This window comes from Dama dama, chromosome 22 (assembly GCF_033118175.1).
Source record: "Dama dama isolate Ldn47 chromosome 22, ASM3311817v1, whole genome shotgun sequence".
NCBI lineage: Eukaryota > Metazoa > Chordata > Mammalia > Artiodactyla > Cervidae > Dama > Dama dama.
Window position 1 is genome coordinate 11,478,388 of NC_083702.1, and position 14,383 is coordinate 11,492,770.

The 14,383-nt window shown below is 53.7% G+C and overlaps 1 protein-coding gene across 6 annotated transcripts in view; it reads right to left on the reverse strand.

Moving 5' to 3' along the window:
* CACNA1C (calcium voltage-gated channel subunit alpha1 C) overlaps positions 1-14,383 on the reverse strand; it is a 379,681-nt gene that overhangs the window by 106,853 nt on the left and 258,445 nt on the right. For all 6 annotated transcript variants that reach the window (XM_061124633.1, XM_061124631.1, XM_061124634.1 and 3 more), the window contains exons 7-8: positions 9,576-9,772; positions 3,312-3,415 (exon numbers count right to left, since the gene is read on the reverse strand). In XM_061124633.1, the coding sequence (XP_060980616.1) occupies positions 3,312-3,415; positions 9,576-9,772 (301 nt within the window). The remainder of the gene's footprint in view (positions 1-3,311; positions 3,416-9,575; positions 9,773-14,383) is intronic.

Below are 14,383 nucleotides of genomic sequence, written 5' to 3' on the forward strand. Positions count from 1 at the left end.
AAAACCACAAAGTGACCAGAATCCAGGGTCCAGTGACTTTCACTCGATTGCAACTTCTAGCACAGTTTCCAGAATCTTGTGGTCGTGATCACTGTTCTAATGGGCGGGAGGTGAGATATCTGGAGGTTCCAAGACGTGTGAGGATCAACAGGCAACGAACGTGGAAGCATTTTGAAAAGATCCACAAGATGGATAGCTACATGGATCCATCTGGCCTTAGCAGGAATAGGTTTCCGGACAAAGGATGCCCAACCCTCCAGTGACCAAAATCTCTGACTTCCATGCTTAAAATGGAGGCTTTCCATAGTTGCTCTCCTGACTTCCTGAGCAGGAGACCCAAAGCACCCTGAGCCCTTCCTCCATGACTGCAGGGAGGAATATATAAGGATGAGTTACCCTGCTGGGCTCTGAAAGGACAATACCCTTAATTGATGGATGCAGGGTCTCAGCCACCAGCTCCAAACACTTTGAGATGACAGTGCTGCATGTGGGGAGCTCTGTTCTCCTTCAAGGGCTGTTACATTTACCAGCTGCTGGCCCCCAGCTCAGGACCGCCTGAGGCCCTCAGGGCAGGGATTCTCCAGCTTCCTCCAGGACCCCTGGTCCTCGGTCTGGGCCCCCCATCTGCCCACAGGTGACCTCTCCCCCCTGCATCTTGGCCATAATTTGGAGTCATGGGATTAACGAGGCTGATGGGCTTGGAGACAGTGGAGTGTGGGGGATGGGAGCAAAGGTCGTGGGTCCACATGTGGGGGTTTAATCCTGATCCTCCAGGCCCCACCTGTGAGAACTGGGGAGGTTTCCACATATAAACCTCACATTTCTTCTCTGCGGAGTGGACATGTGCTCTGCATCAGCTCTCGGGGCAGCATGGGCAGCACGTGAGCGGATCCACCAAGGACTCCAAGCCCGAAGCCTGCTGACGAACTCCTCACAACAGACACCGACCTGAGAAGGGGCTTCGCGGCGAGCCCCTGGACATTTCCAAGTATTCCGGAAGGTTGGCCACAGGGCAAGCGGGCATATGGTTGTGATCTGGGGGGAGTGGTGGGGGAAATACCACAGCGCTGTCCTGACTGGTCAAGACGGGGTCACTGCCGCACGTGCTCAGTCAACAGCAGCCTGGTTCTGGGCTTCTCCTTGGGCAGCCAGCCCTCTGGCTGGGCCAGGAAGGGGAGCTGCTTGCCTGCAGACACTCTGCGTCCGGGCAAAGTGGGTGTCTGGGACCTAGGAAGCTTGGGAGGTGCAGCAGTGTTGGGCGGCTGGGGTGGGGAGGGGTCTGGGGAGACCGATCGAGGGCTGAGCTCCCAGGAGGGGAGCGGATCTCAGTTCTAGAATTCCGTGGACCCGCCCACCCACTCAGACTCAGCTAGGCTGAGACCCATCCTTTAAGACCACTCTGCCTTCCCCCAGCACTGCCACCATCTGACTCTGCTCTGACCTCTGGGGAGGAGTACCCCTCGGGGGGCCGAGCATGACCAGACAGACCCCTGCTCGAGGGGGCTTCGTGGTCAACGCCTCAGCCTCCACTGCAGATTTCCAGGGGAACTTCACTGCTCAGACCTGCTCCTAATCTCTGGGGGAGGATGTGGAGCCACGTTTATCAAGGTTGAGAAGCTGGCACGTCACAGGCCCAGCTCACTCAACATTTGTCTGCGGGCAGTGATGGGAAGATGGGAGCAGGGCAGGGCCTTGTGCAGACACTGACCAGCGAGGGGACCCCTACAAGCCCCACGGCTCCTCAGGGGCCCTTCCCTCATCCCTGGAAGCAGAGGGCAGCACGTCTAACCTGGGATGAGCCGCTCAGTTGTCCAGCTCTGACAGCACTGAGCCAACAGTCAGCCCTGTGGGGACAGCACTGCCGTAGGGATGGCGCTGCTGCTGAGCGCCTGCTGCCCGCCGAGGCGCTGACATAAACGACTGCATGCTGCCATCACAGAGACCGAGGGGCTGGGGTCACGATCCCTGTTTTGTCAGCTGGGTGAGCAACATTTAAGAACCTCCTGCCTCCAGGAAGGCCAGTGCTGGAGCAGCTACATTTCTGCCCTGAGAGGTGACAAGTTTGACTTTTCCAACCCTCTCCCTGATGACCCCCTATAAACAGGCCATTTTCTTGTGTTGGACACAAAATGGAAACCCTTCCACCCTCCAGGCAGCTGACATGGGCACCCACTGTCCTGTGCATCGCTGTCACACTGATGCAGGGTGCTGGTCCCCCCCTGTGTGGCCAGGGAGACGGGGCCTCTGATGACCCTCCTGTTGGGGAGGGGTGAGGTCAGGGTGGGCCCTGTCCCTTCCCCACTTCCAGGGCCGACCCTGACACTCCTATGGGGCCTTGGACTGTGGCAGGAGATGGGGGATGTCCTCCTCCTTGGCCGACTCTCCCCGACACACACATCCCCAGAGACGGAGGAAAGGCTGTGAAGCAGCGGCCCCTCCCCCACGTGGTGCAGGAGCAGAGAGTCACGGGAGCCTTCAGGGGTGGCCTTGGCGTGGCTGGCTTAGGCTTGGAAAGAAGAAAGGGGGCCAAGGAGATGTCCAGTGGGGCTGTGGGGCAGGGGTGGCTGCCCAGGGCTCCTTGGGCCCCGCCACCTGCTGTCTTGACCGCTTTTTAACTTTATCTGTACCAAGGCCGAAATTAGGAGGGCTTCCTACTTGGAGCTGAGCAGAAAAAGTTGAAGGAAAACATGCTCAGTCTCCTCTGTCCTCCTGTAATCGGGAACTTTAAACAGCCGAGTGCTCTTCCTTCCCAAGGCGGACACAGACAGGGGCAGCCCAGGCTGCGATCAGAGCCAAGGAGAAGGGGAATCTTGGTCTGTTTGGTTCATTTGCATTTTAGCTCAAACTCCTGGCCCAGTCAGCATGGGTAAAGAGGGCCTGAGTCTTCACTGCCAGTGATCCTGGACGGAGGCTGGACAGAGATAGCCCAGGTGCCCGTCTGCTAGGCTGCTACGAGGGCCAGAGAAGACGGCCCACAAATCTTCCTCCAATTCCTCTGCCAAACCAAGGGGCCCAGATGCTCCCGAGGTCCCCAGAGAAGCATCCTGCCCACCTACACAGTCCAGCCTGGTGTGGGCAGGGCTGGCAGGAGACAGGTGGGCCCGGGTACCTCTCACTGTAGCCCAAACCAGGGGGCCTCTTCCCTGTGCCTCTGACCTCTGTCCAGCCAGGCCAAGGACATTCACTTTAAGGCTCCCGGGCTGGCCCATGTCCCAGGTTCATCAGAGCCAGAAGAATAGAGCCAGGAAGAGCAGAAAGAGTAAAACAAGGTAAATGGAAAAGTCGAGACCTTCTTGCTTGGTCCTGCTTACCCGCTAAGGACACCGAGAACCAAGTTAAGAACAAAGAATGAACCTATGATGATTAATGTGACAAAATAGATCCAGGGCCAGTCCCTTCCCACGGCATCATTGACCTGGAAGAATGGGGTCAGAGTTAGTGCAGCTCTGGGAGCAGCCGAGCACGGCCCGCCACCCTGGGCCTCCGGGTCACCAGAGGCCAAGTGGCCTGCCCAGCCAGCGGTCCGCACGTGCGGCTGAAGTGAGACAGTTTCTGTTCTCCTGGGCCTGGTGACGGGTACATGGGGCCTGGGGCCTTGCTCAGCTGCGTCGTGACGAGGACACAGAAACACTCAGCTTACCCGCTCAACACACCAAGAACCAGATTTAGAACGAAGAAGGATCCGAAGATGACCAGACTGACAAAATACACCCAGGGTAACTCGTAGCCCATAGCGTCCTGCATCTGGAAAGACCAAGGACAGTGAGGAGAGAGAGAAGCAGGAGTGAGTTCACAGCGAGGAGGCAGGGAGGCCAAGACGGAGGAGCAGAGGCTAGGAGGGAGGAGCAGAGATTCGGGGAAACCACTGTCGCCCAGCGCCACCTTGACTCTAACACCCGGTGACCTCGACCTGAGCGGGAAGGACCTTGGCAGCTCTGCCGCCGGGCGGGTGGGGATCTCGCTCGGCTGCCTCTGCCCTTTTATTTTCAGGGGAACAGAATTTCCCTCCAATATTTTCTATTCACTCGTCTAAGAAGCTGGGTCACCTCCAAGGTGCTTTCTTCCCTAGGAGATGATTTCCGCTCACTTGGGTTTATGTGGTCACTGTGGCTGGCACCCTGGCCTCAGCTCTCGCAGACAAGCGGGGTTGGCGGCTTTGGGGTCGCATGGGGAGACGCCTTCCTCAGGGAGTGACCCAGGGGCCTGGGTGGATGAGTGCTGACCACGCTGTGTCAATGGCTTCAGAGGCCATGGGCCGGGAGGATGGTGGTTCGGGGTTGGTGCTCAGGGAGCAGCTCTAGCAAACATGGGCCAGTGGAGATCCCATGGGAGGTTTACACCACTGGGGTTCCAAAATCCCACAGGGCACAGGCTTCCCGAACGACCTGCATCTGTGGTTCTCCAGGGGAGGCCCCAGGGCCAGCAATATCACCCTCCCTGGGCACCTGGGGCCTAGTTTGGAACCCTCGGCCTTACACCCACACTGGGGGCGCCTGACGTCCCAGGTTCTCACAAGCCCTGGGTGCATCTGATGTGTCTTAGGCTTGAGACCCGCTGGTCCACAGCCCAGCCTTCAAAGCAAGGACAGGACAGAGGCTGTGACTCTCTGCATCCTCTCGCACCCCCACCTTAGCTCTGGGCCCCCTGCTCTGGGGCGGCCTGGGTGCCAACACACGTGCGGGCGGCCCTGAAGTAGGGCAGTGCGGGAGCAGGAGACGGATGGCTTCAGTCAGCCCGCGTGGAGCTATTCAGGAGAGAAGAATAAATACAGCCGATTTTAAAGAATGACCCAGATTGCTGACACCCTTACTTAGAGGTGAAAAGGGACAGGTCTGCTCAGACACTAAAGCCAGCCGTTCTCTGGGGCCCTATTGGGTGGGCATGCAGAGAGGCCCCCGGGGTCCACCACCTGCAGCCCCTCAGCCAGGACCTCACCAGTAACCAGGCTTTGCTGAAACACATGCCTCCCCTCCCCTCACATCTAATTCTTGGAGGGAAACACACCTCCAGCCTTCAAATCCAACATCACGTTTCCCCAGGAAGAAAACACAGGAGGACTGTTGACTCCAGCCCCATCTTCTGGGGGCTTCTCTCCACCCCAGCTGACTCCAGGGACCTTTCAGGTCTGGTGCCCCCTCCAAGGCATTGCGGTCCCCAAGGGCTGGGCAGTTTGGGGGGCATGGGGGGCTGTCACCTGTCATCACAGGTGGGAGGTGCAGCCTTTAAAATCATAGTGCATTACAGGGACTGTTATCGGCGGGCAGGGTCGGCTCTGACTGAAAGCCAGTGCCCAGGGCGGTGGCCAGATGAAACCCTGACCTGTGTCACCTTGTCTGTGGGACACGGGGTCCACCCACAGGTCACTGGGGGAGCAGCAATTCGGGGGCCCATCTCACCTGACCCCTCCTGCCCCTCTGTGCCTGCAAGGGCACCAGGAATGCCCAGGTGGTGTGGGATCTGCCGCAGGCCCACCACTCCCAGAGGCCGACAAAACCAGCTTCTCCGGGACTCGGCCGGGACCCTGCACTGAGTGGGGCATGGAGTGGAGGCCCGTGGACCTTGCTGTCCCAGGTGGGCCTCTGGTACTTGGTGAGGCCACAGGGGGCTGGGCTGGCTCTTGGACGTGTGAGGAGCCCAGAGCCCAGTTCTGTCCAGTCTCCAAACTGGTGTAAAGCCGGCTTTTCCTTCTCGCTTGCTCCCCACTCAGTGAAACTGACGGGCCAGCGAAACCCCACCTCCTCCGGGAAGCCCTCCCTGCTCTTGCGGGGTCCTGAGTGGGAGCCACATTTCTCTGTGTCCACGTCTCTCCAATTAGACCCAAACTCCTCGAGCGCAGGGCCTGGGGGCTCACTAAATGTGTGTTCAATTGAATTACTGAGTAATAAGAACTTGCCTAATGCCAGCAAAATGAATAAAACAAAACCTAATAAGTAAACAAATTATAGCTTTGAGAGATGAGAATTCCCCTTCTTAATATGTTTATAAACCAGGAGTGTATTGTTTAGGTAACAGATTCTCTAAAGCTGCGTGGGTGCTGAGCAGTAATGCCCAACCTAGGGCAGACTCGGGGTTCAGGGCTGGGAGTACCGGGGACCCCGACACCTTCTCTACCTCATCCCTGTTAGAGCCAGGTGCTGTCTCTGGGTGACAAGGACTCTTCTCCACTTTTCACCCTGAGTGGCTCTCTGTCATTGGTAGAGCCCAACTCCCCAGCTCTGCTCGCTGGACACCTTTCAGGCAGGGAGAAGAGGTGGAGATGGAACCGGAGAGAATAGGCTCAAACACCCAATGCCACCTGCTTGGAGGCAAAAGACCTTCCTCATAAACCAGGGATATTTCAGCAGCGCCGAGGCCAGCGATCAGTGGCCATGGTGCGTACATGTATGTGTGTGCATGTGCACTCGCGTGTGTATGTATATATATGTGTGTGCATATGTGTATGCATGCATGAGTGTGTATCTATGGGTATATGTGTGTGCATGTGCGAGCACATAAGTGTGTGTATGCACATACATACATGCGTATGTGTGTGCATGTATGTGTGTGAGTGCATGTATGTGAGGAATGTCCTCCCAGTGTGTCCACACATGTGAGTGTGGAGCTGACAACTGACTTGTGCAAAGTTAAAACCTCATGCTTTCGTTCCTGCTGGAGCCAAACTGAGGCAGAAGCTCCCAAAGACACATCTATCCTTTTTGTGATTTCTCATGAGGGAGTCCTTTTAATTTTAGTTTTAAGCTGAATCTCTAATTCTTAAAAATCAGCAGAAGAACTGGTCAGGGAGAAACCAACTGGGGAAAACAGGAGGTGTCAGGAAGTGGGAGGGGATGAGAGCTGGTGGAGGAGGTGAGGCCAGGACACAGGCCAGATGGCTGTCCTGTGTCACACGGGAAGCAGAGTCTGGGGGCCCGGGCAGAGGGCCTCATGGGCAGAGGTCAACAGAGTCCCCATCATGGACAGTTGCTGAGGCACCAAGATTCCTGAAGTGCAGGGTGCCTGAAATCCTGCTCGGAGCCCTGCCTGGGGCTCAGGGGACACTCATGCCTCCCTGCAGGTGCCCTGTGCCCCCCACTCCATGGACACAGGGCTTGGGGACCTCTGGGAGCTCCTGCAAGGGCAGGGGCTGGGCCCTTGGTGTCTGTCCCTCAGCTGGACCCTTGGCGTCTGTCCCCCGGCTGGACCCTCGGCGTCTGTCCCCTGGCTGCACTGGGTAGGGGAGCGGGCCCTTCCTTGCTCAGAGAGCTCCATGTTTTATAGGAAAGCAAAGAGGGTGTGAGAGCCTGTGGGTTTTTGGAGAAGGAGCCTGAGGAGAGGAAGGAGGAGCAACCAGAGAGGGTACAGAAGCAGAGGAGAGCGAGCAGGCAGGCGCTCTGGGCTAGGAGGGGCCTCCCTCAAAATACCCACCAGGAGGTTCCCTTTCGTCTTCAGGGGTGTGTGTGTGTGTGTATGTGTGTGTGTGTGTGTGTGTGTGTGTAGGTGCACACACATGCACATGTGTGCCCGCACACAGACACACATGCACACACAGCTCGGTCACTTAGGAAGGTGCTGGAAGGGTCAGGGGAAGGCCGACAGGGCTGGGGTCCGTCCCCACCTCTGACACCGCCATGCCCTGCCCGAGCTCATCACCACCTCCCCCCACTGGAGGGGGGCGAGGGGGAAAGCACAACACAGCTGTTGAAAATTGCTGGTTGCCGGGCGAGCTCCTCTCAACCCCCACTCTGGCTGTCACTGTGACAGCACCTCCTTGGACCACATCTGGCTGGGGGGGTGGGAAGCGGGAGGGAGGGATGAAGGAGGATCACAAAAATACATCAGGCCATCAGCAAAGTAAATTATACCTATTCCCCCACCCCCACCCACCCACCCACTGCCGTCCTGCCCTCAATTTGATGCCATGGGAGGTGTTTCCATGGCAACGTAGGGCCTCGGTTTGGAGCTCGTATGATGAGGCCCCGGAGCCCAGTCCCACACGACCACCTGTCCTGTGATGCCCGTTGGCAGAGGACATCTCTGTCTTTGGCTGACCAGAGGGACCCACCCAAGGTAGAAGGACTCCTTAGGGCCACTTTTGAATTCTATCTGCTTTGCTAAAAGAAATTAAACTTGCCCGGATAGAGTAAGCTCATCTCCCTTTGTCTCACAAATTATTCAAAGCCAAGTTCTTACTGAGTATGAGCCTGGGAGAGGTGTGCCAATGTTCATCTCGGTTGGAGGGAGAGGTGATTAGACCTGTGTCTTTTCTGAGAGTGTTTCTGCATGACCACTCTACCAGGCTCCCACGGCAACACCATTGTTAAGTGCAGTCTAGCTGGTTTCCCTGCTCTGAGTTGGATGTAATTGTGTCTGAATCCTGAGGACCCCAGGAACCCCCTATCAAGCAGGGAACACTGAATATCACTGGTGGGGTTCAAGGCACGTGGGCAAGTTTAAACTGGTTCTATGAAGAGAGGTGCACGTTTCATGGCAGTGCAGGGTCTCAGTCTGCCCCCAGAAACTGGGAGAAGTGGGCTTCTGAATTGTTGAAAACAGTTTAGCAGCCACAATGCCCAGAATGTGCAGAGCATCTCTGAGAGGTTCCAGAACTCCTCCTCCTGGTCCGGGGCGGGGGTGGACACCTCTCCTGGCTCTGGTTCTTCCCAGCCTGGCAGCCTGGCATCCCTTCCTCCCCAAACAGCCTCTTAGACTGTTTTCAGGGCAGCCAAATCCACTTGATTATTTGCAAAACTCTGGGTGCGATGGTATTCTCAAGCCCGACAACAAGCATTTTCCGCCCAAACGCTGGAGTGCAGTGCTGGGCTCTGGCAAGTCAGTTCTCATGTGGAAGTAAGAGATCCTACAAAGAATGACATTTTCTGGGGTTTTTATAAATAATGGACTTGACTGCCAGGATGAAGACAGATCAAATATGGTATGTTTGCCTGTGGGGCAGCCTGCATGGAAACCTGCCCCTCGACAGCTCGGATGCTGGCAAAGTCGTGTTGGCTACTGGCTGAAAAAAGGGCATCTTTAAGGTAAAAGGAGATTTACTGATAATTGGTTGGCACTTGAGAAGTGACATTTCTGAATAAGCATCACATGACCAGCAGAGCATTCTGTCAGCAGTGAAAAGGCTGGTTATGCGTTTGTCTGATGGACTATCTGATATAACGAGGGAAGATCAAACACGAGAGGTAAAACACAATAGAATGCCGCAATGCTGCACAATTCAATAAAAATGCTTTCCTCTCTGAAGACCAGGCCTGAGTTTTCTCTTTAGCCCTAGAAATTGAACGTGTGCCCTCCCACTCCCTTGGGGACATGGGCAGGACATGTACGGGGCGGGAGAAGCCCTACAAGAAGACCCTTGGGTCCGGTCGGCCGTAGCCCCACTGGGCTGTGTGCCAGCGCTTCCCACTGTGGAGGACAAATGAGAGGTGACACTTTTCTTGGGCTGGTGAGCAGAGGGAGGCTCATGGGCTTTGTTTCTCAGGCAAGACCTGGAAGAAATCAAGGTCCTCACTCCTCCTGGCGTGCGTATGACTGCGCGGCCCTGGAAGGCGGATGCTGTCCGCCCCGCCTGCCCCAGCACGTACCCAGTAGAGGACGTCGGTCCAGCCCTCCATGGTGATGCACTGGAACACAGTCAGCATGGCGAAGGCGAAGTTGTCGAAGTTGGTGATGCCGTGTTTGGGCCCATCCCAGCCTGGCTTGCACACCGTGCCGTTCTGGCACTGCCGCCCGTGGCCCGTCTCCAGGGCACACGGCGAGGGGTCATCTTCTGCTGGGACATCTCAAGTGGCCAGGGGAAGACATAAGGAGGCGGGGGTGGGGGAGAGGAATGGGCAGAGAAAGAAGAGAGAAATTAGAAAAACAGTGGGTGGGATGGCAAAGGACCCAGCGGCGACAGCGCAGAGCACAGTCACACCAACGCCCCAAACACAAGCGAACACACACGGCGCTAGGTGCTCATTCAGGCTGCCGTCAATTCAGAAGGTCAGAGCTTTCAGCTGAGTGTTGTAAAACTGTATTTAACCTGGATTGACTTCAAAGACAGAGGAGAGGCTGCCCGTCAAACGGCCAAGAAAAAATATGACTATGAGGCGACCACTCTGAGTAAAAACATCCTGGAACGCAGAGGGGGAGGCCTTGACTTCTGTTTTTGGTGCTCAAGTATCTGCAGACATTTCTGCGGGAATGCCGGAGTTTAGGGCAAGGGCATTGTGGGTTTTTTAAAAAAATTTTTGGGTAGGCCAGAAAGTTCCCTCGGGTTTTCCCGTAGGATATTATGGAACTTTTTGGCCAACCCAACAATTTTTATTAGAGTATAGTTGCTTTACACTGCTGTGTTAATTTCTGCGATACAGCAAAGAGAATCAGCCATATGTATACATATATCCCCTTTTGTGGATTCCTTCCCATATACGTCACCACAGAGCACTAAGTTCTCATTAGTTATCTACTATATACATAGTATTCATAGTGTGCATGTCAATCATTCCCAATCTCCCAATTCATCCCACCTGCCCAGTATGTTTTTTAAAAATTTTATTTATTTTTAACTGAAGGATAATTGATTTATAATATTGCATTGTTTTCTGCCATGTTTCTGCCATGAATCAGCCATAGGCATACGTATGTCCCCTCTCTCTTGAACCTCCCTCCCACCTCCCACCCCACACCACCACTCTACGTTGTCATCGAGCCCCAGTTTGAGCTCCCGGTGTCACACAGAAAATTCCCACAGGCCATCTATTTTACACATGCTAGTGTCTATGTTTACCTGCTACTCTCTCCATTTGTCCTGCCCTCTGCTTCCTCTCCTGTATCCACAAGTCTGTCTCTATGTCGGCATTTCCACCACTGCCCTGCAAATAGGTTCATCAGTACCATCTTTCTAGATCCCACATAGATATGTGTTAATATATGATATTTGTTTTCCTCTTTCTGACTTACTTCACTCTGTATAATAGGCTCTAGGTTCATCCACCTCCTTAGAACTGACTCAAATGCATTCTTTTTTATGGTTGAGTAATACTCCATTGTATATATGTACCACAGCGTCTTTATCTATTCATCTAGGTTTCTTCCATGATCTAGCTATTGTAAATAGTGAGGCAATGAACTTTGGGGTACATGTGTCTTTTTCAATTACAGTTTTCTCAGGATCCCTCAGTATTGTTGATGGGAAGGTTCTTTCATGTAATTGGCCAGAGATCCTGCTCAGTGGCACTTTCTGACTCCCCACAGGTCCATGCAGCATGTAACATGATGCTTCACCAGGGATGCAGGTCACTCTACAGCGGAGGATGCCTTCTTGATGAAGGACAGAGAACAAATTCTGATGGCGAAAAGTACCCCCTACAGAGCATTATTCCAGACCCAGGGAACAACGCCACTGCAGTATTTTGCGTGGTCGTGTCACGTGGAACCTTGCCTCCTGCCCTTTTCTCCAGCGTCTTCAGGAGAGAAAAACCGTCTGGACCTCTACTCAGGACAGAGTGGCCACGGGGGATGGGAAGAATGCTCTCCCGTATGGAGCCCTCTTGGCTTTTCCAGGAAACAGCTTAACATCTCCCATGGCCGCAGGCTGTGCTCAGGCTAATTCCATGCTCCAGGAAGAGGTGCTGGGAAATCAGTGAGTTAGGCTATTTTTCATGCAGAGGTCATTGGTGGATTGAACTAGACTTGGCTGAGCTGAGAATTTCCATTTTGGTAAAATACTGAGAGTCTTGGTCCCAGTTGCAAGAGGTAATGGCATGGAATTTGCAGAACTCTGAGAAATTAAGAGCATCGTCTTGGGCTTGTAGAAAGAAACAGGGATAACAGAACGGACCTTCGTTCTAGCAAACAACTCAAATGGCAGAGAGGATGTGCCCCCAGAGAGAAAGTTTGCTTGTCGTCCTTCATTCAGAGACTCCAGGCCACCAGGGTCCTCTCTGGTTTCTGGCAGATCCAGGTAATTGGGGGCGAAGACTTCGATGTCGAGGCTATTGGCTGCTGGGCTGCTTCTCAGTCTGTGGCTTCAGATTACAGCTTTTCACTCCCCAGAGGATGACAGCAGAGGAATACTAATCCTAAATCTTCACTAAGGGTGACCCTTTGGGGCGTGAATTGAGCTGTGCGGTTGGAGACACACGCCGGCCTGTGTCGTCTTGGCTTTTTGCCTTTCTCTCTCTTTTCAAACAGCTTTATCGAAACATAATTTACATGCCGGACAAGTCATCAGTGAGCATGGACAGCTCAGTTATTTTTAGTAAATTTATAGAGCCGTCCAGCCGTTACCACAACCCATTTGGAAACGCTTCCACCGCCCCAAATTTCCGAGCCCTGTCTGCAGTCAGCCCCCGGCAGTCACACCTGCCGTCTGTCTACGGATCTGCCTGCCTTGCAATTTCATGTGGATGGAATCACACTAGGTGGCTTTGGGGTCCATATTTTTTCACAAGGCACCATGTTTCATGGTCTGTTCCTTTCCACGGACGTACAGGTCACTGTGGGTTTATCCGCTTGCCTGGTGATGGACAGCTGGCTGGCCGGCTTCCACAGGCTGGGGCCGCTGTGAGCAGAGCAGCTTCCTGGCTTGTTCCAGGCCTGGTGCTCCAGGTCAGGTGTGTGTGCAGCGACCCAAGGGATCCCTGGTCCCTGAATCATATGGGGGACGACAGTGTCTGCACCATTTCCTACCCTGGGGTCTGGCCCCCAGGAGACCCCCTTCATGGAAAGGAACCTCGGTCTGTTCTTGGTGACTTCTGAACTTTTGAAATCTTTGCAAATTTGGATGTGAGGTTAAGTAATGGGAGGCTGTAAGACGGTGGAACCTGAAAAGTGAGCCTCAGACCTAAGGAATACATAAGAAAGTGGATTACAAGCACCTAGAAATTGAGAGTAAGTGGACTGGAAACCCAGGAACCAAACAGATAGTAAATTTTATTGGGTTCACTGGTCTAGTGATGGCTTTCTGGGATGATGTGTTCAGTCATTGTGACAAAAGTGCTGGGAAGATGAAAGATAAGACAAAAGAGATGGTGAACAACATAGACGGAAACTTGGGTTTCTTTTTCTTGGGTCTTGCTCTCAAGTGCAGTAAAGATGCTGCTAATCTTTGCACTGTGACCCCTGATCTGATAGCTTTCCTTGCATCCCAATTCCTCAGAACTGAAATGAGGAAAAGGTGAAGGCTGCTAGAGTGGGTTCCAAGTGTCCTCAAGGGAGGAGCATGGATCTCGGGGCTTTATAAGTGGATGCTGGAAAGAAAACAGCATCCTGGGGACGCAATCTCATTAATAAATGAGAGAGGGCCAGATTCAGAAAGTTGGTCTGCAGGATCAAGTGCCTCTCTGCTATACTGAATCGGTCTTGAACAACAATAAAAAAAGATTTGAGAACAATTAAGGAGCAATAACAATCTGGTAAAAATAGGTGCCTATAAAAAGCACTAAAGGGAACACTTGGAAAATCTGAACACACACAGATCAGCAGGTCCTGGCAACGTGCCCTTGAGGGTGAGGGGAAATTAGTCTAAACGTGAAGACATGTTGGGTTTTCTGCAGAGCTGTGGATTCCCAGAGAGGAAGGTGGGAGCGTGAAGTTGGAGAAAAAGCTGAAGCCATGCGGGCTCCCCATTTCAAAGCAGAAGTGAGAGAGGAGGGGTCATTCTGGAAAGTTCCAAATTAAGTCTGTGGCAGAAGAATAGAGGTGAAGATGAGAGAGATTTTGGAAGTGTGGTTAATACCAGCAGGAGCAGGGACTCTGGGAGAACGCCAGCAAGGGGCTCCAGGGGGAAATGACCAAAGACAAAACCAGTTACTTTCTGAGGCCCCAAATCTGAGCAGTGAATAGAGAGGAAGTGATTTCATGTCTGGGTTTCGGCCAACCAGCTCTCTTCCAGTCTCAGGGGTAATTATTGCGCTTGGGAGAGCGATTCAGAATGACCTGGCTCGAGCGCCACCAAACAGATGGGACAACCAGAGACAAAAAGGATGGACATATGGTGATGTGTCTGTTGAGGAACAAGGAAGGCGCCTTGCAGATGCCTCCAGAATCGGGGAACGTGTGTCTCCAAAGGCTGCGTCTTCAGGGACTGGAAGGGGCAGTCCACGGGTGGAACAACAGTCCACCGGCAGCCCAGAGCTTTCTGGTGTGGATTCGACACCCAAGGTTTCCCATGTCTACACGCTCACAAAGCTGTCTCAAGTATAAAAATCACCGGATGTAAAATCCCTTAAGAAAACCAAGACAAGGACATTCAGGCACTTTAGCATAATCTAAATTTGCAGAAAAATTCAGGAATTCAATCCAAAGTCTACAATGAAAAAAAGACACCCATTCCAAAGGTGATGCCAACGTCTCCAAAGCAAAGGGGGACTGGGGTCAAAGGTTGCAGGCTTGGGCCCTCCACCCT